At 43.7% G+C, this 25,753-nt stretch overlaps 2 protein-coding genes across 4 annotated transcripts; one reads left to right on the top strand and one right to left on the bottom strand.

Annotated features, from left to right (window-relative positions):
* The first annotated feature begins 933 nt into the window (after positions 1 to 933).
* On the top strand, positions 934 to 2,565 carry LOC105702991 (ATP synthase subunit b, mitochondrial). Of its 3 annotated transcripts, none has more exons than XM_012431021.2 (4): positions 934 to 1,023; positions 1,442 to 1,594; positions 1,772 to 2,124; positions 2,220 to 2,565. In XM_012431021.2, the coding sequence occupies exons 1-4, from the start codon at positions 996 to 998 to the stop codon at positions 2,397 to 2,399; spliced, it is 714 nt and encodes a 237-aa protein (XP_012286444.1). In that variant the 5' UTR covers positions 934 to 995; the 3' UTR covers positions 2,400 to 2,565. The 3 variants fall into 3 exon arrangements, with proteins under 3 accessions (XP_012286444.1, XP_012286445.1, XP_012286443.1); XM_012431022.2 differs by lacking the exon at positions 934 to 1,023 and adding an exon at positions 1,049 to 1,170; XM_012431020.1 differs by lacking the exon at positions 934 to 1,023 and adding an exon at positions 1,298 to 1,349.
* A 145-nt stretch (positions 2,566 to 2,710) lies between these two features.
* Positions 2,711 to 24,801, bottom strand: LOC105702990. Its single transcript, XM_012431018.2, has 11 exons — positions 24,628 to 24,801; positions 22,850 to 23,199; positions 9,041 to 9,349; positions 8,718 to 8,945; positions 8,066 to 8,374; positions 7,551 to 7,850; positions 7,167 to 7,472; positions 6,777 to 7,079; positions 3,701 to 3,845; positions 3,293 to 3,453; positions 2,711 to 3,106 (listed from the first exon to the last, which is right to left on the bottom strand). Exons 2-11 carry the CDS (start codon positions 22,896 to 22,898, stop codon positions 2,754 to 2,756), a joined length of 2,463 nt encoding a protein of 820 aa, XP_012286441.1. The 5' UTR covers positions 22,899 to 23,199; positions 24,628 to 24,801; the 3' UTR covers positions 2,711 to 2,753.
* Positions 24,802 to 25,753: the final 952 nt, after the last annotated feature.

A 25,753-nucleotide genomic window follows, 5' to 3' on the forward strand; every position in this document is an offset into this window, starting at 1 on the left:
CAGGTGGCAAGTGCATTAGCCGTCTGCATCCTCCACCGGAGATCGAACAGGACGCGGTCGCTCGATCCTTCCCGTGAATCTCTCAACTCATCTCTGATTTGGCAGAGATGAGTTAGGAGATTGCCATAATGGTAAGCCACCACCGTCAACTGCCGCATGGTATTACCATCACGAATACGTGAGCCGCCAACGGCAACTGGTAGATGGCACAGCCATTACGATTGCGCGAGCCCCTACCAGAAATTCGTTGCGCCGCCCTTGGGAGCAAAAAACGGTGAAAGCTAACGTACGAAATCAGAGGGTAGCACACGGTGCGATCGCGCGACCCTGCCCGTGAGCAATCTCCCAACTCATCTCTGTTTCACGGTATACCTAAATTCATTGCAGAGATGAGGGGGTCTATTACGTAAAGCAAATTGAGCGAAAATGTGAAAAATGAGTAGCTGGAGGTATTACGGAACGTTTTTGGTGGTGAAAATGCGAGATCATTCATGTGAATTGGCTCGACACAAATTTTTAAGCGAAATAGTGAAGCGAACAAGAAATGCTTACATGACGTGATAAGAAAATTATATCGTTGAACTTCTAATTATAGTAAATGTAAATATGAATGTAATATGAATGTAATACATATTTAAAAAATATTAATAGACTCGAGTCCTTTTCTTTACTTTTAACGGCTTTCCATCTTCCCTCCTTTCCTGCCTATAACCCACACCTCTCAACAATGTTCGATTTACAAGGTATATCACTTTATTTGCAATATTACTAGACCAGAAGTGCTAGTGATCTCGTTCTTTCATATAGCGAATACGTAATTCGGCGAATAAACCCACATGAGATGGAAGTGCGAGAAGTGAGCGCGCTCGTCATAAATACGTAATAAGCGCCCTGTTCATTGTTTTCAGTTAAAAAGTTGGTCATGATATAAGTTGGTACCATTGCGGGTCGGACACATTCCTTGCGGACGACCGAGTGACCGAGGTGCCGTGAAAATGTTGTCAAGATTAGCACTTCGTAATGGTAATTGACATTTGGAACGAATATCCTCACATTAACGGTTTTCCTCGAATGCGAGTTTAGCCGTTAATTTCTAACCTAGTTAAAAGTTCTCTTCGTTTTATGCTTCAATACCTTACCCAATTTTCAAGAGCACCTGTATGCCATTATGTAATGTATTTTACAGAATTTTCGGAATATTTTGCTCCCTCTAAGACTATTTCAATCATTATTTTAATGTTATAATTTTAAGAGGTCCAAATAACATTTGCATGTGTTACATGATATGTCTGTTATATGACGGTAGTACTAGATGATTGCCAAAAAGATTACTTGGTTCATAGCACAAGGTGGGAAGGTTTAAATTTAGTATAATTCCTTGTTACTTTCCTTAGAAAGTTATGGACAATGCAACATATTTAATGAGATACATGTTTTATAGTTCAAGCACTGTCTGTAGCGGCTCGTGGAGCACAAGCTCTGTCAACCACTGCAAGTAATCGTCCAGTACGTCTAATAGATCCCTCACCAGTTCGTTATGGCTTTATTCCAGATGAATGGTTCACGTTCTTTTATCCTAAAACTGGAGTTTCAGGTAATATAAAAATTGTCACTGTATTCAAACTTGCAAATCTATTGATTGCAAGTATGATTTAAAAAATCTTAACTTTTAGCGTATTAACCAAGCATTATGAAATAACTTGTCATTAAAGAATGCGTTTGTGGCTTAAAGCCCCAGTTAACAGATTTGCATAACATAATTATATTTCAGGACCTTACATGTTTGCAATCGGAGTATCAACATATCTAGTTTCAAAGGAATTCTATGTAATTGAACATGAATTCTATGCTGGACTTTCTATGCTTACGATTGGGATTTATGTATACCAGAAATTTGGCGACACGATAGCGAAATATTTGGACAAAAATGTTGATGACTATGAAGCTCAATGGGAATCAGCTAAAACTAATAACATTAAATTTCTTGAAGACAGCATTGAATCTGAAAAAAGTGAACAATGGAAAGCAGAAGGTCAATTGTTGCTTCTAGAGGCAAAAAAACTAAATATAAAATTGCAGTTAGAAGCAATATATAGAGAGCGTCTTGCTAAGGTTTATGAAGAGGTATGAGTTATGGATAATTGTAAAAGTAAAATAATTACAGCATTTAAATTTATCAAATGCAAATAAATTCAAGGATAATTTTTTTTGCTAATTAGGTAAAGAAGCGTTTAGATTACCAAGTTCAACTTCAGTCCGTTGAACGGAGGATAGCTCAAAGGCACATGGCTAACTGGATCATCTCGAGTGTCATAAAATCCATTACCCCGGATCAGGAGAAGGCTGCACTTAATCAATGCGTTAAGGATCTTGAAGCATTGGCATCAGCTAGAGCATAAGGTTGTACCGATACATTAGAAGAAATAGAATCTACGCATGGTCATGTTTAGCCATGTAATGAACATTACCATAATATTATGAAATATGTACAGTACTCGTCAAAATGCGATTTAATCACAAGCCTGAGAGCTCTGGTTGGCAAATAAATGTTCAGCTGGAAAGGAATTTATTTTTTAATTCAATCTTCTCGTGTACTGTTCAACTAACAGAGGTCAGAGACCACATCTTCGAACATTGGTTGTTTACTCACACTCTAGCATATACCCAATCGATGGTTTAATCGGATCTTATGCCAATACATTCACAATACTGTTATTTTAAACCATATATTTCTGCACTTATGTTACTGTAATTTATCTTTTATAATTTTCATGCATCACTTTGGATGCATGACGATTATTCCTTAATTCTACTCGTTCATACAAATGTGGACTTCTGTTTGGGATTACGCTACTTATAGTGGAAATATTTTGATCGGAATCTTGCTCGTTAAAGCAGAATTGAATCTTGGATGGTGGCTCGGTGTATCGATCGTTGCAGAATCGTTCGTTTCGTTTTCGTTTTGGAGTTTCACTTACAGGTTTCATGACAGCAGGAGCTTTTCGGGCAAATAAACGAGCTTTACATACAACTAAGACGACGACAATGATCATGAGAAGTAAAATGACAGCTGTTAAAGCGCCTACTATCCATCCTAACTTTTCATCTGCGGACAAAAAGTCTATTGTTAATTATATTATCCGAAATTCAAAATTCGCCATCATATTTTAAATAGTTTCAAAGAAACTAACTTATTACTTTCTTAGTGAAATATGTATATTGGAATGTATACGTGTTTTGCACATTTTACAAATTATTTAAAAAATACCTCCATATACTTATCATTACTTACCCCCTAAACTATTCAGCAAAACGATGGAGGAACTACCTAATTCAATCTCTCCATTTTCATCAGGGATAGTGAATTTGCAGCTCCAGTGGCCCAGATCCGTACTTTCGGGTTTAAATTGCAACGTACATATTCCGGTAGAATAGTTCATTTGCACAACGTGCCTAAAACACACCATACTCGTAATCAGAACAATGTATCCATAAAAAGTTTACCTTTTACGTATATAAAACATTTAAACTCATCGCATACGCGTACTGTTGACGAACTCAACAATATGCGTAAAATTGTTCAATAAGTGATAATTGTTACATACTATATCTGCAGCTGAATCGTTAACTGGTATTCACTGAACCTATTGATTGTTATAAATAATTAGTGATTTAAAACTACCGGTTTCTCTGTAATTACCTCGACTTTTTTGAGGTGCTTTGCCGCACTTGGAGATTTGGCGGATGCAGCCATTCACATTGCACTTCCGGTGTCAGATGACCTACCCTGCAGGCCAAAGTAACTTTTTGATGGGGTATAGCCCAGAGCGTGACTGTTGCGGGTTCTAAAAATTTCAATTTCCTATAATTAGCTTTGCTGTCCACCTGGCTCCTACGTGATCACAGGTGCTACCTACATTTCCAGTTGGCCCAAGCGATGTGATGACATCGTCTCCATACGGATATCGAACAAGCAAACAGAAACTGGTACCCAATCATGATGCTTGTGCAGTGTACAGGTGTGTAGCGGTTCCCCAACCCAAGATCACGAGATCAATAACCATAAGAGCAAAAGTACTAACAGGAATAACTTGCCCGTTATTACTTTTCCCCGAATTAATGATTTTTAATCGTCATTTTAAAACATAAGATTACCATCATAGGTGATCAAGAGTTAGAACTGCACGGCCACAAAAGTGCTGATGATGACCTTCCACAAATTCCTAAGCAAAAGTGCTTGTAAAGTCCTCAGGCCGTAATTTGTACAAGCGTATGTAACATGATGTAGGTCGACATTATAAATTACACACGAAAATAAATCTCGACAAGTCGCTGAGAGTGCTTTTATAAAATATGTAGACAGAGGGCAGGAGTACAGTGGTGAAAAGATACGGCCAAGGGTGGACACGTTGGTGCGTAGTGAATCTTTACGTACAACCATTTACAAATTGAACAAATACACTCGATATGATGTTTCCATGTTTACGTAGGAGTGGCTTAACGTTACGTTTCCTTAAAAAGGCCCCTTTTTGCTTTTGTAAGGCATCATTTGCAGTGACTCCCGGAAGAAGCAAAATGTTGGGAGCACAGTGCACAGGTGAAAGAAGTGACGAAATAGGAGGACATAGTTTTCGCATTTTCCTTTATTCGGAAATAGTTTCTTCTTCCTCTTTTTTTTTTTTTTTACAAAAGACGAGTTCGGCTTCCACACTCTAAACGGCATGCATTAACGAGTGGTGCATCGCGTCCCGGTCGAGACAGTTGTTACAAATATTCATAATAGTCTTAACTTGTACTTGTTCCATAGAACATGTCCTACTCGAGTGATAATCCAGAAGAATGAGGTGATCCCTGGATTCTACCTGGTGACAGCGACAAACCGAACTCGCGCCTAATAATTAACGATACCATAAGTCTCGATTAATTGTCGCTAATCGACGATTACTACATCATGGAGTGCGGTTAACCCTGCACTGTTACCTCGTTACATCTTGAGCATTGAATTAATGAGAAAAAAAAAAGAGAATAATACTCGAAACAACGCGTGTTCCTTCTATGCTTGAATAAAAACTTCTATTAAAAAAAAAGAAAAAAAATATGCATTTCCTTCTTTCACAGCAGAAAGAGACATTGAGAGCTTATAATTACAGAGTTCTCTTGAATCGAATACAGAAGTGCCATTATTACACTCGGAGTCTCCGTTTACACCCTCCTTTTTTTTTCTTTTTACTGTAGGAAATTAGAAACTTAAAACTATTAATTGACTATCTAATGTTAAAATCTATAATTTAAGGGACGCATTCGTAGCACGAGTTATACCACTACGCTGGTATCACAAAATTAAACGCCTAGCGATAATGTTAATACTTGTTTCGAAGCAAATGCTCACCCAAATACTGACGTCGAGGACGAAGTCACACTTCTGCGTAATAATCATGTTCTGTGAAGTCGATAATAAGAATCGCCTAATTTCGAGAAGCATTCGGGCAAGAGTCTTGTTCGACGAGGAAAACCTTCGTTTCCGGTCTACGATTACTTTACTGGAATCGACGTGTAAAAATAAATATCGCACAAAATAATGTTCCGTGCGAAAGATGACTACTTTAAGTACAAAATCATGATTCGACGTAACTACCGTAGAACATATAAATAAGGGAGGGTACAATTGAGCTGGAGAATGTATTATAACGCGAATTAGATACCCATTGTCGATCGTACGTATAGCTATGAGTTTCATTATCTTTAATCTCAGCGGTTATAACTGCTACCTTCACGAAACTTCTTTTAATCATCTCACTTGGTATGTCAAATTAATTAAACTCGATAATAAAATTAATGAAGACCATTTCGTTTTGCGCTGAAAGATAGATGACATGAGGGAAGATGATCGTCCTTAAGGCAGAGCATAAATAGAGTGACGAATGGAAAGTGATAAATAAGATAATAGGGACAAACTTTATTATAGTACAGCCTATGTAAATGGCATCTAGAAGCCCACGAGGGTTCCTGGGTGCCATTTTTCCTCTAAAGTTTAGCTGCAATGGCATAGCATGTGGGAAACACGATAGCTTATGGCAATGATCTGGGAACCTCCGTTATCAAGTAATCTTGGAACAATGTCTGGCAAAGTTCAGCAAGCAGTTGCTACTGTCAAGCAGTTCCATTTCATCGACGAGGCAAGTTTACTAAGTCAATCAAAACTTCAAATTAAGAAGGTTTTCGTCATTTTTCATACTTTCATGCTCGCTGCTAATTAAACCAGTCATGAAAAACTTTGATTAAATATCGTCCTGGGCCTAACCGGTACCTGACAGTACTTGATATCATTAGTTAACGCGTAATCAAGCTTATTCGTTAAAACATCTCTATGGCATCAAACGAAGTATGCATTTTGTCCTGACTGAAAAAGGAAATACCACAACCTTTCCCTTTTATCATCAACAAGACTTTTCGAGCCTCGACCGCGTGCAATTTCCAAAACCACTCCCAGAATCACGTCATTGCTGCACTCCGCAGTTTCCCACAGTGCCAACGAAGCTTTTCCTTTTCTTTTCCAAAGTCTCATCATCCCCATGGCAGTGTCCGACAAGTCTGCACAACGGACACGGAACGACCTTCCCACGATCCCCGTTTAGGAAGTCCTCGCCCTGGTCGAGACCGTCTTCAAGGTACGACCCCGATGAGGCAGCCCACCACCAACACCGACGACTTTAAACAACGATAAGGCTAAGCAGACTCGTCCGTAGACGAGCCGGTTTCTCAGGACTCAATGATACCTGGTTGCAGCAGGCTGAGCTTCGCAGGTGGGGCGTCCGTGTAGTTCTGCCGACTTCGAAGTCGAGCACCGCAGGTCCAAAGACCTTCCTGCTCGGCCAAGGCATGGCTAAGACGTACACTGCAGTCTCTAGCCTCGGTACCAGCTGCTGGGAACTGTTTCACCACGACCGTGGTGTTGGAGTTGACGGGTGTCAAGGACCACCTGCATTGCTCGACGGCCGAAGAGGTGACGCATCGCAGGAGGACGCTGCCACCGGAGGATATCTGTATGTCCTGCGAGAGCTCGGAGAACTTCACCTCATCTGGAAGGTTCGTTCATCGGTTTAACGTGTGTTTATAAGACAGCGATAGCGGAAATGTTTCAGGCCACAGAGTAATTACGAGCTTACCTTCCTCGAAGACGGTGACTTTGGCTATCGGCGAAGACAGTATCGTGTTCAGAGACGTTATGGACACTTGACATCCCCAATGACCTTGTTCCTCGGCGAAGACTCGAGGGAGCTTCAGGCTGCAATCCCTACCAAGGTCCCCGCCGCTGGGGAACTCTCGGACGATCACCTCGGCGTTACTTCCGGTCAGAGGCCTCCACGTCCAGGAGCACTTGTCCACGCGGCCGGAAGTTACACACTTCAGGAGAGCCTCGGTACCGAGCGGAACCGAAGTGTCCTCCGGGACCTCCACGAAATTGGTTTTGGCTAGAATGGAATAAACGGTTGTCTTTAATTTTACATTATATTGGGTAAGATGTGTTTTTGTAATAGAAATTTAATTACCGGAGGGTAAAAGGGTGACGGTCGCAGGGGGTGCCTCGTGAAGTATTCCTCCTGGGGTCAGGCGCACTCCGCAGGTCCAGAGACCCTCCTCTTCGTAAAGAATGTTTTTGAATCTGACCGAGCAGTCGTGGTCGGCATCCTCGCTTGGCTCGAATTTTTTAACTACCGTCGACTCCTTGCTGGAATTCGTTGGCCTCCAGGACCACTCGCACTGGACGACCGGCTTATTGGACAGGCATCTCAGGAACACCGTCTCCCCGGCAGCTATCTGGATACCTCGTGATAATTGCACAAATTCGACTGCGAAAGGACGAAAAAGGAGGTCAATAGTTTCCACCGTTTTATTTTATGCAGTATTTAGCAATGGACCCGGTGACTGCAGTTGTAACGTTAAAATAAAGATCCGGACTTTCCACCGCGACCAGGTGATAAAATGGGGGTCAATCGATAAGGTATTTAGAAATATACGCCCGAACTGTAGTTGTAACGTTGTGATAAATATTCAGTTGGTGTACCTTCAGATATAAGAAATTTAATGGGGCTGGAGTGGACGAAAGAGGAGTTGGGATTGATCCTCGCTCCGCACGTCCAGAAACCCTCTTGCTCCGGAAGGACGTTCTTAAATTTGATACTGCAGTCGGTGCTATCGTTGCCAAAGGCAGCGAATTTCTTCACCTCGAGATTCCACGGTTGAGACTGGTTCAACTGACGCCAAGACCACTGACATTCTTGAACGGGATCATTCGTCCGACACATTATCTGTGTCGAGGACCCCGCTGGCGCCTCTACCGTGGACTCCGACTTTTCGAAGGTAATTGGCAATTCTGAGCAACATCGTCAATCGGTTACGAGACGTATTTTTATAAATCAACGTGTGCATATTCTTAAATTCAATTATATATACTAGTTCCGTGTAAATACGTACTTCCTTAAACTTTTCTACCTATTAATTCCTAGGAAATATACAAGTACGATATAGGAAAAAAGAGAGTCGTCCAATCATTCTCTCGCATAACGTACAAGGAATTAGAAATGTGTACATTAAAATGAAAATACTTAGTCATTTAGCTGTAATAATTTACGTTGAATTTTGACCGTAGACCAGGGGCAAACAACATAGTCCACCTCGATCCTAATAAATAAGAAATAAATCTAACATCAACTCACCTTTATTGTCATTGATGATGCTTAATTTCGCAGGTTCCGTACTCGTGAAGGGTTCGTTGATAGAAGTTCTAGCCGCGCAGGTCCAATACCCGGTCTGCTCGTGCTTCGTGCTGGAAAATCGCACGGAACAGTCGTTGCTGTTATTTCCGAAAGCTGGGAATAGTCTTACAGGTAGCGGCTGGGTAGTAGGAGCACGAGACGCGGAGGTGTTGAAAAATTCCGCCGTCACTGCAAGAGACCGAATCGCAAGGTGGATTTACGATAATTCAAATATCCAGACTTTAGATTCATTCGATAATATCGCTGATACTGAGTCAACTAACGAGCTGTCAAGGATGGATCCTCGCTGATATCCGGCAACGGGAGATGAGTCGGAGGAAGAGGTTGCCAGGACCATTGACACTCTGCAACGGGGCTGGCGGTTCTGCAAGCCAGAAGAACGGACGATCCCAGCTCGGTTTCCGTGTGTGCAGGCACGTTCACAAAGACAACGGACGTCGAGGGTGCTTTGGTGGTTGATACCATATCAATAGTGGAGTGGTCCACGATGTCGAGCACAGTGGATGCCGTAGAGGCATTCTCGATGCTCTGGCTGACCGCGGTGTCAGTGGATTCCTCGATCGCTGGAAGACCTGGAAAACAGGAAACACTCGTAGCGACGTTTCTTATCGCGAAAACCTGCATTATGCATCCCATCCGTTCCTGGGACATCTTTGACCCCGACAACGTCTTTGGACGTTCGTTTTTACTACGTACAACGGCGGACATGAATGCCTCCTCTGCAGATACGGCATCGCCTATGCAGGATGGGAGGGCATTGATGTCTCCCAGTATACACAGATCTGGGAAAATTCAATGTCTCCGAACCGGACTAAAGATATTAGACCGTGAATAATACATTTCTTAGAGTCTGAGATAACGGTCATCGGCGTCATCGTTCATTTCCGTTAGCTATGACTTATTAAGTATTTCCAGTGACACCAGTCTCGTCATCGCTCTTCTTTCATAAGGCCTGCGTCACGACGTAAATGGAGCGTCGCACCTCCCTGCATCGTGAGTAGATTCGTTAGAAGGTTCGAGCTACGCAAACCCTACCCCTCGCATCTGCTCACGGTAGAATTTATTTTCGCATGCCCTACCGATTCCTTATCATTAATTCTGGTGATCCTTAAGTATGTAGAATACTGTCCCAGCCCTAGTAGCACAAAATATTTGTCCTATATTTTCTATATATTTAACGAATATCGTACATTTTGTAAATATTTACCAGGCATTTGAAATATTTGCAAAACGTTTACTTTAGAATATTATCCCTATAATATTTATATAATATTAACTCCACATATTTTCATAATATTTTTCTACCAAATATACAAAACACATCGTTTCATATTAATACAAGTATTTTTTAAATATTATCTGCCGAATACATTATAAACGTTTTAAAAATATTTAAAATCAAAATCATACGATTTGCTCCCATAATGAAGTAGCGGAACGAAAATATTAGAAAAATGACGTATGTTTTTTTATACCAAATGAAGTGTCCGATATTAGTCGTGAAGTAAAAGAAATGTATTTTTATTATATGTTCATAAGTTAAAAAAATATAATTTCTATATGTTTATAAATTATTGAAACTAAATATGTCATTGAGACTTCCAACATATATTTCAGATATCTTCGAATGAAATCTACAAGAAATCTTAAAAAATCTGTCGCTCGAGATATTTAGGAAACATTACGAACAAATATTTAGAAATTATTCTATGCTACTAGGGAGGAAGCTACACCACCACCGAAAGCAACCGGAAACGAAGCCACTTATTAAGGATTTCGAATGGCAGCTATTTAGTCATCATTCATCATCCACAAGTCTTGCGCCAAAACCAGGGCGTCCCTGGCGGGGGGCAAAAGGTACCCTCGCACCTGGGCAGCCGCAGACAGTTTATTACATATAAAATTTGGACTAAAGTGTATAAAAATCTAAACTTTCTCATGATTAATGCCGATAATTCCTAATAATATAAAATAGTGCACACGAAGACTGCACCAGGAACCTGCATCACCAACGAAAGCAACCGGAAACGAAGCGACTTATTAAGGATTTCGAGTGGTAGCTATCCAGTCATCGCTCGTCATTGACTAATCTTACGTCAAGACATAAATGGGACGTCGTACCTCCCGGCATCGTGAGCAGATTCGTTAAAAGGTTCGAGCTACCCTATTCGAGGTAGAACTAATTATCTCGTTCTTCATTAATGTACCCATTTTCAAGGTCCTCGACTCTCTACGAACGAATCCTCACAGGTGTTCAACGAAAATTATACCCCGACGCCCTCGTACGTGTCTATAGTGGGTTTCTATTTTACTCTTTGGACCCTCAGCTAAAACGCTAAACCTACATACAGATAATTCCAACATCTCGATTTTAAATAATCAATCGGTATCCTGACACGGCCCGACGGATCTACCCGAGAATGTGATCTGGCCATTTCGATGACTATCGTTGCAGCGACCCAACTTCACAGAGTGCTCGGCATCGAGTTACTTACTTCGCAAAGGGTCAACCAGTACTGCAAGTAACAGTCTACCGACGAAATGGTGCACCGAATTTAATAACCGACTGTTCGGCGAGCACTTCGAGGCGCGATTCCCTTCGACAGAGAAGAGAAGAAGAAACGTCCGCGTCAAATTATGTGGGACATCGGACAGGAAGCTTCGGCTGTCACGTACGCAATCGCCTTGCGATGCGCGTCTGTCACCATGTGCAGACGCCTGTGTGCTTTCTACATCTGCGCCCGTACGGGTAGAATGGGATAGTACGAGTAGAATCCTCGGTATTGTCTCGTAACGTTCGCCGACTGTGTCGCAAAGCGCTGTCCTCAAGACGCACTCGTGGTCGCTGACACTGGAAGGTCGTTTCGCCTTTGCATTGACATGCCCGATGCCGAGCGTTTTTACGACCCTTCCGACGTGCCGATCAGACCGATCCGACCGATCGGGAGGATTCGATAAATCGATCCGATCGACTGGTCCGCTGCTCTCGAAATTAACCATCGCCCCGGGCCAAAGGTCATCCATCGCGTTCCGAAGTCGCCATTGATGCAGCCATCGAGCACTTCGAGTTTCGCCTTCGCACCGAAATGCCCGATATTGAGGTTTTTTTCAATCTTCCGACATGACGATCGAATCGAGAGGATCGAACAAATGGTTCGGATCGATGGTCTCCTGCTCTCAAAATTGACCCTTTTAGATATACACGGAGAAAAAACGGTACTAAACGTTACCACACGAGCCGTAAAATACGCAGAATTTCCTAAAAAGGATATGACGTGCAACTACAGTTTGTGAAGTTACGATTTACAAAGATATTCTTTCGCTTTGTTGTATAACGTGTCCCTTTTCGGGTTTGACGTCTGTTACGTAATTATTTCTTCTCAGGGTATGGACGCGTATATGCGTCCGATATTTAACATACTAGAAAGAATACGTGGAAGGGACTTATCACCGAAAGGGTTAATGACTATCCCGAGGGAGTATTGCCGATTGCTGGTCTTAAAATCTTCATTCAAGTGCCTACCGGGCACTTTGAGTTTCGTTTCTGCATTGATATGCCCGATGGCAAGCACTTTTACGATTCTTCCTAAGGGCGAACCAAGTGAATCGAACAAATCGAGCGAATCTTTGATCAGTTATTCCAGAAATTGAAGCTCATCTCGCGAAAAGGGGCACCAATTTCCAGTCTGAAATCGCCCCTTTTATTATACGCCCGAAAGGCATCTCGCGTTTTGCCTTTGCATTGTGATATCCGATGCCAAGCGATTTTACGATTATCCCCGAAGAGCGGATGGATCGGGCAAATCGTTTGCTCTTGAAATTAAAGGCTATTCTTAAATTGCTCCTTCGTGCCCATGGAGCATTTATCATTTTGCCTCAGCATTGACACGGTGGATGCCGAGTCTTTTTACAATTTTTCCGAGGTTCGGATCGAACAGATCCGGTTGGTCGGGCATAGCTTACCGATCGTTTGATCCGCTGCTCTGAAAATTAAGGATAATTACAGGAAAAGACTACCGCCATTCACAAAACGCTCGTTCGTTCATACCCTAAGGGGACATAAACGCGCAACAGCGATGATCGTCGTAAACGATACACTGTTAACAAAAAGAATATTATAATTTTATAACACTTTTGTTGGAAGTTTCATTCAGACATGGTATACTAATTTGTTACCATATTTTCAAATAAAACTTATTACCTACGTATAATAAATGTATAACATATGTTATAAAATCGTGTTTAACAATACTTGACTTTAAACATTTTTTCTGCAGGCAAACAAATTTGACATTGATCCCGGGCTTATCTGAGTATGTTTTTTTAGATAACCCTCTCTTAAATTTATAATTTTCCTGCAAGCTTATGCACTAAAAGAGGACGAATTTCATGATCTTTTTTAACAAGGTACACGAGGGCGATGTCTACGTCAACGGTCTACGTTTTCCTCTCTGTAATCATTCGACTGCTTAATTCGATTCTGTGACAGGGTTCGATACGAGAAGCGTAGTCATCGTGGATCTTCCGACTTTCCTTTTTCAGTCCGACCGGGGTTTATCCGAGTTTATCGCACTTTCATTAACAGGACCGCCGAGGAATTCCACGGTAAATTAGCGGAGCGTATTTTCGGGCATTCGCTTGGTCCCAGCATCCGGGTCGTGACTAATTCTCCAATTATGGTATTTCACCCGGGTAACGGACTGAAGAAGACGCCGACCAGGAAGAGGGCTCCCAAACAAGGAAAAAGAACGACGGACCGAGCAAAGGATAAGGAAAGCTCATAGCCTTCCACCCACAGTTGGATTATCCACGAAAAGGAAAATACAAGAGCCACCAGGAAGCCGTTACGTCAAAATAAAATTTACACCTTTTGCAAAGTTTTGCAATAAATCTCGTGTATTAAAAAAAAAAAAGAAATGAAAATTTGTGAGTGATGTACTCCCACTTTCGAGTCAGTTCGCTCGGAAATACCGTGCAGGACGGAGCGGGCTCGTTCGTAAATAATCGGCCGAGGTCTTCGTTTTGCGTCGAAATCCGCGGCTTATTTACAGCCTCGCCTCGTATTTTATAATCCTTAAAACGTCGTACCGAGGTATCTGCACGTGTGAATTCGTTATCGCGTGCAAGTTACCGACCGTGACACCGTGCTCGCGGCGATTAACTCGAAAAGAGCGATTGTGACCAAAGCATCTCGCGAATATGCGTATAAACGGGCATGCGGAATTAAATCCTTCCTCCCGGAGACTAATTTGCGCACCTTGAAAAGCTTAACGATAAATTTACTCCCATCCCGGGCGGCGCGTGATTGATTTGACCGCGGAAATAAATTCTAAATCGCGAGTGCTTGTAACCTCATCTCCATAAACCAGCGCGAAACGCGAAGCCGGGGAGAAAAATAAATCTAGCTTCACAATAAATCACCGGAACCCGATTGCAATATCCTCCCGAGAGCGGTTTACTTGAACTGTGGTAAGACCGTGACTTTGGCGCGATTAAGCTTAATCGCGGAACTCACGGCAAGACCTTAGGACGTATCAATAACTGCCTTAGCGAGTTATCTCAGCAGTTAATCACCGCATAATTTATCCGATAATCCGCCTCGAAAAGAGCGAATACCGAAAGCGACTCCTCGAGGAGGTTAAGCCGCGTACAAATATGAGGACGGATGCATACAAAGCGAGGTGGAACACGCGCCTCATTAGTAGCTGTTTTTGGTTTCCGAACGAAATCATCCGAGACAAAGAACATCTTGTCAAAGGGCATCTTGATGGATGTCATTCGTCATGCCTCGAGTCAAGTGCCGAATAATTCGAGACAGTTTACCTACTTCGATTGTGGGTTCACTTTTCTATGTTCATTCTCTATCCTTTTGATACACACTATTTAAAATGTTTCGATTGTCCCTTTACCCTGGTACATACACTTGGCTTCGTCTTGGTACACATTAAAAAATGTTTCGATATTCTGAATACTTTCTCATACGAATGCATACTAAAGTCAGGAACTACGGCTCTCGAGATGAAAATCGGAAAAATGTATATTGAATTTCCAGGAACATCGGTCTTGTAAAAGTATTCAATACTTCGAACGCTCGAATGTAAATGTATATATACACGTGTACTATATTTTAAACAGATATTTTTAACCTATGTACAAGATCGCGCGGACGTAGCAACGTAAGATGGCCGCTGGGATCCCCTCTTCTTACGTCTCGAGCTTCGGTCCCTCGTGTGAAATCTCACTTTACGTTCTATCCGTTTCTCTTCGTAAAGGTACATACATCCACCCTTGTACGTATTCTCGATTTCGCTTTTGCCTCGTCCGCATTCGAGCTCGGATGTGCACCCGGCTTAACCCTGGACGCGCGAAAAGGATAAAAGTGCCGTCGGTTACGAGGCATTCGATTCTCCGTCATTTTTGCATTATCCACGCACGGGCGTGACAAATGCGATCATAATTGCAAGGATCGCGGTAAACCTGAGGTAGTCGGTGACTACCATCGGAGGTTACGAATGCCGGCGATCCATCACCATATTAATAGACCCCGGAACTCGGGAGTCGTTTTACTTCCCTTTCGTTTGACCGCGCGCCGATTAATTCATTAATTGATCGGCCGATCGATCGTTCTGCCGGAGTATTTTCGGAAGAATCCGCGGAAGATACGGAGGCGAGCCTTCGTATTAACTGCGAGCTTCGGCCCGTCATTACCGCGAGAAATTGTTCTTGGTTCCTGGGAACGCGTTACGCGTCAGCCTTCTGCTCGAAAGGCGCCGTAGGCATCCGGACCTTGCTCACTCAGGATCGAGGAATTTAGCCGGATGCTGGCCACTTTCTGGATGAGGTCTCCGGATTCCACGCGAGTCCACTTAGGTTGTCGTTGTTGCCGTTTTGGCTCTAGAATCTTTTCGGTCGACTCTATTTAGGCTAACTACGTTGTTTTACGTGTATGTGTTCATTTTTCAACATTGCGCAACGTTCCCTGGTGGTCACCCATCCAAATACTAGACGCGTTTGGCGCTCATATAAGAACTCATTTATTTCGTTATTTAAAAAAGGTAATTATACATATATAATTTTATAACAATTTATAAAGATATATGTAGTACCCTAGATGCTAGTTTTGTCTAGCGCAAGCTCTAAGTGTACTTTGCCTGGCGCTATTCCTGATTATTCTCGAAATGACGCAGAATAACGCAGGGGTAATGTTATGTAAACCTCCCCTAGTAGCACAAAATATTGGTCCTATATTTTATATATATTTAACGAATATCATATATTTTGTAAATATTTACCAGACATTTGAAATATTTGCCAAACGTTTACTTTAGAATATTATCTCTATAATATTTATATAATATTAGCTCCATGTGTTTTCATGATATTTTTCTACCAGATCTACAAAACATTTCGTTTCATTTTAATACAAGTATTTTTTAAATACTATCTGCCGAATACATTATAAACGTTTTAAAAATATTTAAAATCAAAATCACCCGTTTTGCTCCCATAATGAAATAGCGGAAATATTAGAAAAATTTCTCGTGTTTTTTGATACCAAGTGTCCGATAATAGTCGTGAAGTAAAAAATGTATTTTTATTATGTTAATAAGTTAAAAAATATAATTTCTCTATATGTTTATAAATTATTGAAACTAAATATGTCATTGAGATTTTCAAGAGATATTTCAAATATCTTCGAATGAAATCTACAAGAAATCTTATAAAAATCTGTCGCTTGAGATATTTAGCAAAGATTACGAACAAAAATTTAGAAATTATTCTATGCTACTAGGGTCACTTGGAGCAGGTACTGGACAAAGCTAGCATGTAGGATATTATATACAGCGATATACGATTATATATATAATTATCTCCTGTTAAATAAACAAACCAATAAGAAGAGTCCTATGTTTCCAACGTGGTATGCGTTGATTAGTCCCCTTAGGTAATAACCCAAGTTCTACCAGATTCTGAAAAACGAGTCGGTCCCATATCACGAGAGACGAGAGATAATGGAGATTCGACTGATTTGCAAACCGGGGTGCATCCAGTCGAAGCGAGAGATGCATCGGGTTTAAACACCCTCGTCGAGAAACCAGTTCTCGGGCAGGCAGCGTGCCAATGTGCCAAGAAACCGCGAAAAAAGGACCGACAAAGAATCGGGAATGTGCCGAAATCTATGAATAACATTTTATTTCATTTGGATTCCTCGGCTGACGTAATTTACAATGGAGCAGCCTCTGAGCTGGTGCCAGAGCAAACAAACTAAAAGATGACGACGAGTGGGAACTCGTTAGCGGAGGCTCGCGAGAACTGATGAGGTTTTTGATCATGACTCGACATGACGATGCGAGATGACAAAATTGAGAAGTTTGGAAACTACCAGAGTCGACGTTTTAACCCTATTTCTACCCTGCAAAACCTAAGGATGTTTTTTATCGTTGTACTTATTAAACTCGAAAATATCTGCCGCTTTTAAGGTTTAAGACAGGACCTCGACTGTACAAAAGTTATCCTTATTTTATGTGTCCGTAGTCATGAAAATGGTTCAAGTTGTTTTTTGTTAACTTCACATTATTGTAGGTTGAATGTATGTAACACATATTTAGGATAAATTCATTTTTTAGTTTATTTTATTTAGATTCCTGAATTACGGGCACACATCTTAAAACCCATTTAAAAGGCTTGCAATTAAACGTTCTAAGTGGGATTTAAATTTCGACTTGGGTGTCGAGCTGGGTATCGTTTTATCATACACAATGAGATCTAACACGGAATCGTAAGTTCAAAGATTCCTCGAAAATCCGAAAATTGTGAAAGAGAGAGAAAAGCGAGCAAACTTTTCAACTGATCCGGCAGAAGCTACTACGCAACGAAGTCCTCGATCTCGGAAATATTCTGCGTCCTTCGGTTTCTATGTTTTCCAGCGAGATATGCATAATTATCCTCTTTTCTCCGTGCAAAGATCACGTTCCGAGAAGTCATAAAGAAAAATCAGCTTTACGGAAAGTTTATGTAAAAAAAAGGAACGGGCAGCGTTCGTTAAGTGGCTCGGATATTGTTTAACGATTTATACCTGGTGTCAACGTCAACAAACGACGCGATCCACCTATTCGCTCGTTTACAAGATGCAAAATCACGACTTAACCAGTTTTCTAAATCTCAAAAAGAAATAGACTGCAACTAGTCATTCCGAGTGGTGTGGAATATTTTTCTTGAGTAAAGTGTCAATACTTTACTGAATCATTGAGTCCAATTTCGAAGGTGTGGAACCCTTTTCCTCGTGTACGGGTCTTCTTGGGGAACGTGGTAATAATCACGTCGGGCAATCCGTATCCGGAACAACGATCGTTACGATCAGCCAGGAAGCAATGCGTTAGTCTTATCATTAGGCGAGATACCAGAATAACGATTTTAAAGCGGATTATCTAACCCAGGGGTAATTTGCATCCGCTATTCGCCTGAAAATCCATTTTGAGAAGCACCTCGGTTCCGTTTGTCCGACTTAATCGGCATAAAGATGCGGTTCTCCGCTGCGAAACCGCATCGTCGAGTCCGCGGGGGCGTATTGTACGAGGATAACGTCTTCATTTGTACATACACCTGCCGATGACGTGTACGATATTGCACGCAGAGGTCGAGCCGAAGGCCGATTCGTTTCATCGCGGACCATTCAATTCCCCGACACTTTCGGCCATAACGGTCCGCGATGCAGCCATTACGCAATTTGACCGCCAAACGTTCAATCCAAATTGCAGAAGTAGGAACCAGGGCCCCGATATATATTTCTCTCTATATATTTTTATTTCCCTCTATATATTTTTATTCGATGCTTTTCGGGCATTTCAATTCCACCCGAATTATTGAAATCTACCCGAAATACTTGAAGTGTTCCGTCGCGTCGTCAACGTGAGCAATCGTTGCTGTCCTCAGGGCGTAAATCTGGGACCTTGCGATTTGCAATTAAATTCGCGAACACGACGATTACGCGACGACCGTATGCCAACTTAATTTTGTACGGCTGATTTTGAGTGAATTTGAACCTAAGCGAAACCGCTTTTAAGGGTTATACGATTTTTTTCTGAAATTGACTTGGTGAAATTCTCTTGTCGAGATTTATATGCGAAGTTAACTGGTTGAAATTTGTTAACCAAGTCGACTGGTTAAAATCTGCGAACCAAATCGACTGGTTAAAAGTGGTGAACCAAGTGACGCTCTTCGAGAATCGCAATGTTCTCTTTAAAATAAATTGCTACGACCGTAGGAAACCGATAAAGAGACGTGAAGGAAAGTTGTTTCCGGCATTGGGGCAAAAATCCTAAGAATTTAATAAATCCGATTATTGAACGTATGAGGTTGAATCTAATGTGTCATGATGTATGTACGCAACATTAAGGGAGATATATTTTTTCTATTCGATACTTTTAGAGCATTTAAATTCAACCCGAATTATTGAAGTCTACTCGAAATACTTTATAAGTGATATTTTACACGAAGATACCTCGATTGGATAAATTAGAATAAAAATCCTGATTGAAAGGTGACGTTCGGGCGGCGAAGGAGTCTCTACGTCGCGAATGTCCTACAATTAGTTAATTGCAAGACCGTCTACGTACCGATACCTTTCCCAGCGCGTAACGTTTACAAATCGCACTCGCATTTCTACACGATGCGCCGCATTTCTATCGCGTACTCTGATTCGCTCTAATTACGATCGCGTGAGATCAGCATCACTTCTCAAAGCTTTTACCTTTTACTCGGCACCTGGCTCTGAAACTACGCGGCTAGCGAAAACCGCTTGTTATTCTAACGACACCGGCCACGAAAGTGAATCCCAATGATAGTTAACCATAAATTTCGATAACGTCGCGCCGTGCACGTGTTCCCCGTCCCGCGTGACCAATTTATTAATCGCTCGCAATTAGACTATCACCCTGCGTAAAGTCGTGACCATTTTTCAAATAGGCCCCGCGTTTTATTTCTTTTTCTCCACATAGATCGAACGATCGAGTGATCGATTAGCGTGAAAGGTATCGCGGTTAGAATTGAAATTCTCGCCGAATCGAAATTACCGACTCACAGCCTTCGTCCGGGATTTTCGGGTTTGCGTCGAGGAATGCCAGTCTAGGACCCATTGCTAAAACGCCGTAAAAATGACGCATAGTCTCGCGGAATGTCTACCTGGAACTCATTTGGAATTCGACCTCAGTAAACTCCTCTATGACCATGTAGCCCTTACGGAGGTCTTTGGGGACATAAAGGCGGGAGCACGTAGCGCGCTAAAGTGGCCTTAAGGCCAGCCGGCAACGCAGTCGTTCGCCCGTCCCGAAGGATTTATGCTTTTGACAATGACGAGCAATACCTACGAAATTGGGCAGAAACGATTTTGCCGGGGACGAGTCCGAAATTGTTTGCCGGCAAAAGGAGAGAAAGTTGCCGGGTCACCCTAACATTTTTCACAATGCTCTTCAACCGCCTTAAAGGTGTATCACTTTTTGGTAAAACGCGGGTACACTCTCTCCCATTTTTTAAGACGACTTTTACGAGAAATTTATAGGTATTCATCAACCTCAATCGATGTTTTTGCAAGCACTTCAATTATTGATCCTTTTAACGTTTAATAGCTTACATAAAGGTGGTACGTTTCAACCACCTTAAATCTGGATCACTTTTTGGTTAAATGCATGTACACCCTCTCCCATTTTTTCCGCTAACTTCATGACAAATTTCTATAGAATACATTTATATATTTCAACCTACAAATCAGGGAGCACTTGAATTATTGATCCTTTTAAATTTTTTAATTTTATATTCCCATTCGTTTGAATAATATTCTCCAAACGCCCGGGATGTGCATCAGGTGTTGGTAAAAAGCACGAATACTCTGTCCCACTTTGTAAAACGCATTTATGATACACTTATACACATTTACTCATCAATTTTAGCGATCATTTGAATTATCAATCATCTGGTACTGCAATCTCTCAAAATTTGATCGCGTGATAAAACTCCTCTCCACGAAGTGCATTAAAAAAAAAAAAAAATGCAGCCAATTAAGTTGGCTCTGAATAAAGGATTCTCGAAAGTTGACGCGAGTCGTCGAAACGATTAACGCGATTGCGAGAACAAACCTACGACGTGCTTTTTACCTGGCGTCAGTATCAGGGAAAGTGAGAACGAAGGGAAGCATTCAATGTCAATTAGAGACCGAAGTGGGCATTGTTTTTTTTTCTCGTATTTGCGAGAAGGTTACAATAAAAATAAATAGATAAATAAGGTAATAGGATCGAATACTGGATGGCAATGGTGCCAGACGACATTAGTCCGTTCCACTTTACGCTAGTACCTCTTATGTCACGTAATGAGACATTCGCGTGGGATATACCAGTGTTAACCTTTTTTTTCTTTCTCGGGTACTTCGCGTACGGCATAACAACGAAGGAAAATGTACTTGACACGGGCTCGTGCAAGTGCAACGTCACGTGACAGCGTTCGATGGATCGCGATCGACATTCTTAGGGCTCACTGTACTCAAGAGAGGCAGCAACGTTTTGTCAATGACAAATTTCTAGCGATGGTCCCAGTATTCTTTTATTTTTTCTCTGTAAAAGAGAAATATCGCAAATTTCTGGTCACTCCTTTTAAAAGGAACTAAGCAATTTTTCAGCGTTATCTCGGACTGATTTAACTAATCAGGTATCGGAGTGCACGCGAATGACTTGGCGGAAGCAATTCCTGCTGATTAGCTATCAATGAAACCGTTGTATTTACGGTAAATCTCTGTTAAACGGATGTAAACAGATTTAAATCCGTTTAAAATCCGCGATTACTTATCGAATCGGTAGATTGGGAAAAATGAGGGTCGATCATCCGTAACCAATTAGTCCCGTCTGTATTACTCCAATTGGTGACCATTACCGTAATTAGGCGGTAATGGCCGAGTGCGGAAGTCGAAGGAAGAAAACACGTAAGCATTAGCGATACATTCTTACCAAGTGCATCTATTTTTCTGGCTAGAGCATAACGGAAACATCTCGCTCATTGAAGGATTATAAATGGAACGAAATAACCGATGAAATCTCGAAAATGTACATCATAAGCGATCGTTCTATCGGCATAACTACGACCGCCTCTTTAAAAGCTGGAAAGCCTTCTCGACGTCCATCGCACCTTAAGTTCATTAATTTCGACATAAAATCCGCCTCGAATTGAATTGTTCTTTCAACTCCATCACATTAATGGTATTCTTAAGGGCCACCATTAATTAAAAATTATACAATCACGTCCCCTACCATCGTACTTTCCGTCCCGACTACTTGAACACCCTTTGTGTCCGTAAAGGCAGCTTTCCCCTGCTGGGAGTTTGCCCGTTGCCAGGCAATCTCTAAAAACAATTCAGTGTCGCTGCAACCATCGATTCGCTACCACATTTGTCAACGATACGAACAAGGTTCTTCCCTTTGCGATGTACCTCGAGTCTGGGCCTCCGCTACTTCCTAAACCCCCTTCTACACCCATACCGAATGGTCCAGAGAGTTCACCTCTCAGCGCACGGGAGAAAACTCTAGAGATTCAAACTTAGACTCCTAGAGCAGTCTAAACTTGTCCAATTTTCCCTCGGAACGCCCGCTTTCCACGATCTGGAGTACCCTGATGGATATTAGCCCCGATGGCACGATAGGCGCACGCACGTTATCCGTGCACTCGGCGAGCACCGCGCTCTCACCGGCGCTCCACTTTCGTGGGGAGCCGCGCCGAACTAGATCGGCCAAGTTTAAGGCACTTCATCCTTTCCTTCCAACCGAGGTTGGCGAACACCGGGGTTATTCTCGTCCTCTGTGTTACAGGGGAAAATAAAAGAGTCGCACTTTCTCTAGGCAACCGCGAGATATTTCGACCAGGGCTATCCTCTCTTGGTACATCTAGACTCGACCTCTCGAACGATCGTTTATCCGTGATGAATTACTCAATTACGGAACGCAAAGACAAAATGGCACGATTATCGTTCTTTTTTCAATTACCCGAATACATTACCTGTTAATTTTAGGATTACTCGAGTTAGAGATACTCACATGCAACGCAGGCGACGAGGCTGACCAGGAGGACGCTGTAGGGCGCCATTTTGGAGAACGCGGAAGGGTCGTTCACCGGAAGCGGTCCTCTCTCTCTCTTTCTTTCTTTTCTCTGTCCCTTAAACGGCGGCTCGTTCGGCGGGGCCTTCCGGTCGGCTCCAGGGGGCCATCAATGCGGTTTTCAAGAGACCAGGAAGCGCCGAAACCAAGAGCGGTCGACTCACGGGGACTTCCCGATCGGTGCTGCGTGTCGCGGCGAGCGATCACGCGTGAAATTGGCTCGCTTTTCAACTGTCGCTCGCGAAGGCGGCTCTTCCTCTCCGTAGGAAATCTCCGGCCCGGGATAGCCCCTGCAATTCGGTAGATCGGGTCTTAGGGTTACCCTCGGCTAACTTGGCTGCCACCTGCGAACGCGCGTTGGGCTCGAGTAGGACTAAGCTTGCGGTAGGGCTCGCCGGAGAAATTGGGGATCGAGGTGCGCGTGCGCTCGCGAACGACCGATCGCCGAGTTTCGGGACTTCGGGCAACCCGAAGGATAATGGATGATCGACTGGCCGGGAACCAGGCGCCACGTTGGGCCCCTCCTCGGGGGAAGAAGTTGCACCTGGGCGGGGGAAGAGCTCGTGTCCACGTTGCTAGAACTCGGACGGAGAACTTAAGGTGATACGAAAGCGGGGTCTAAGGGGTCAAACGTTAAGAATCCTTTCTGCGACCTGGGTCCGAATCGTTTGATTGATTCTCCGGATGCCACATTTATAGCACCTTAAATTAAATCGTAGAACGCGATTGTCCAGGGTGTAACGCGAAACTAGATGCAACGTTACGTACAGCAGGGTATTGGATATGATATCATGCGTGCAGTTAATATGTAAGAACGGGACGAGATGCCCCTTTCATTCGAGGTTTTCCTTCAAATTTTCCATCCAAGTCCCGCGGGTCCACGGACCGAATTCTTGTAACTTACCCCCGAACCAAGTTCTTTAACCGAGTTCTAGCATCTCGAACTCGATACCGACTTCATTCCGAGCGGGAAAGAGCAAGAGGGTTTAATGAGGGACGAAACGAAGGATTCCTCGGCGAAACCTCCTCGCTAACGACCGTGGACCGAGCGGCGCGAGTAGCCTTCGTTTGTTCGGCCGGATCGCCCGACCGAGGCTTCGCTCGGGTTTTTCTTACGGCAAAGTCGAACCGTCGAGAAACCTTGTCCCAAACACCACGGGACCGTGCAAATCGGCCGGTAACTCTCGAGCGAGTGGACGATCGTTCACCACTCCCACGACCCGAGCACGTACGAACCGTAATTCCGACCGACGAAGAGGTCGAAACTCCCGCGCCCAGGGTCCCGTAATTTACCCTTGGAAAGTCCCGGTCTCGCTCGCCGAGTTTCAAAATACCCCAGGAAATCTGAGAACTTGCGATCGGGGTTCTCTCTCGACTCCCTCGTCCTCGTAGGCCGGCACCGCGAACATAGGATACCCGGACACCCACACGGAGAGCCAGAAAACAAGCGACCGTCCGTCCCTCTCTTTCCCCCGCATTTTGCAAAACGGCTGCACGTCGCGATATGGTATGATATATATTATATGCTATCCGACAACGAGAAGGAAAAACGGAAAAGTCTCGGGTTCCCCCCTTTCTTATTCTCGCCACGGTCGCGAGAATACCGGGGGAGCGATCGGGGTCCGGGCATCCTCCGTCCACGGCGCGCGCGGGCCAACAACCTCGGATCAGCCTCGACTCGAGATGCCCGAAAGTCGTTTCCCTCTCGGAGAACGCACCTCTTGCGGTCGCTGTGCCGGCCTCGCCCTCGCTGCGCGGGGTTGCGGGCGCGGACCGCCGGCCGGTGCCGGGGCGTCTGGGCGCGCGGCTGTGCGGGCGAGGTCGCCGGCCGCGGTCGGCGGCTCGAGTCGCGGTCCGACTTGGGCTCTCTCTCCGGCGGCGAGTCGCGTGTTCGGTGTTGCGCGCGAGACTGCATCGGGATGATCGGCGGCGTTTAGTCGGCGCGTGTTCTCGGGTCGGCGCGTCTGGCTTGGCGGCCGCGTGGGGGCTCTTCGGGACTCGGTCCCTTCCCGCCGGTCGTCGTCGCCGCGCCTCGGTCCGGGTTCCCCTCCCGTCCCGAGGGTATTCCCCTCACCGGGCCCCGCTCCCGGCCGTCTGCCGACGGCACCGGCCCGAGGAATTCGCGCAGGAATTCGATCGGCATCCGGATCGCTATGGGCCCCGACCGGGATTCTTCGCCCGGGGCCCGCTCCGGAGAATCCCTCCGGAGGATCCCATGGTTCCCTCCCGCTTGGAATTCCAACCGGATCGCCCCTTTCGATCGGGATTCCGTTCTGCTCGTCCCTCCCGAGCCGATCCGTTCCGCTCGGGCTTCCTCCGGGATTCCAACCCGGTCGTTCGTTCCGGGACTCAGCCCGGCGAGGAATCCCTCGGGACTCGATTCGGGGCCGCAGGTTCCCACGGGGAGTATCGCGGCAACCGATACGTGCCGGGGAGCTCCGAGGATGCACCTCGAACCGGCCGATTTGCCCTTACAAGGAAACATTCCCAAGTGTCCGCCGCCGACCTTATTGATTTTCATATATGTTGAGGAACATATAAATCTAAGAGACACGTGTTTCTTTTTTTTTATCTTCAATGGTTCACATTTATGAGGCGATAAAACCCCCCAAAGTTTGGCGAAAATTCCATTTTTACCCTAATTTTCGTAGAAACAATGGAGGGATTTCAACGAAACTTGGCATAAACGTATTCTGTATAAAGACGGTGAAAACACAGTATTGTCTAGTAATGTTACACCACCCCAAGGGGATGAATTACCCTTCAGGCGACATTTTTTTGTAATATCCATTAAACAAGCACTCCTACTTAAATTCCACTTGCGCCATGTGATTCATCCGAAAA

Source organism: Orussus abietinus, unplaced genomic scaffold (genome assembly GCF_000612105.2).
Source record: "Orussus abietinus isolate OABI.00-Male unplaced genomic scaffold, Oabi_2.0 scaffold141, whole genome shotgun sequence".
Lineage (NCBI taxonomy): Eukaryota > Metazoa > Arthropoda > Insecta > Hymenoptera > Orussidae > Orussus > Orussus abietinus.

Bases quoted from the DNA above. Each gene is read 5' to 3' on its own strand.
- LOC105702991 (XM_012431020.1), top strand. From the start codon at position 1,313: ATGATTGCCAAAAAGATTACTTGGTTCATAGCACAAG. The intron at 1,595-1,771 runs GTAATATAAAAA...ATTATATTTCAG, and splicing joins TCCTAAAACTGGAGTTTCAG to GACCTTACATGTTTGCAATC. The intron at 2,125-2,219 runs GTATGAGTTATG...TTTGCTAATTAG, and splicing joins TTGCTAAGGTTTATGAAGAG to GTAAAGAAGCGTTTAGATTA.
- LOC105702990 (XM_012431018.2), bottom strand. From the start codon at position 22,898: ATGGCGCCCTACAGCGTCCTCCTGGTCAGCCTCGTCGCCTGCGTTGCA. The intron at 8,946-9,040 runs GTTAGTTGACTC...GGTCTCTTGCAG, and splicing joins GGATCCATCCTTGACAGCTC to TGACGGCGGAATTTTTCAAC. The intron at 7,080-7,166 runs GTAAGCTCGTAA...CGAACCTTCCAG, and splicing joins AGTCACCGTCTTCGAGGAAG to ATGAGGTGAAGTTCTCCGAG.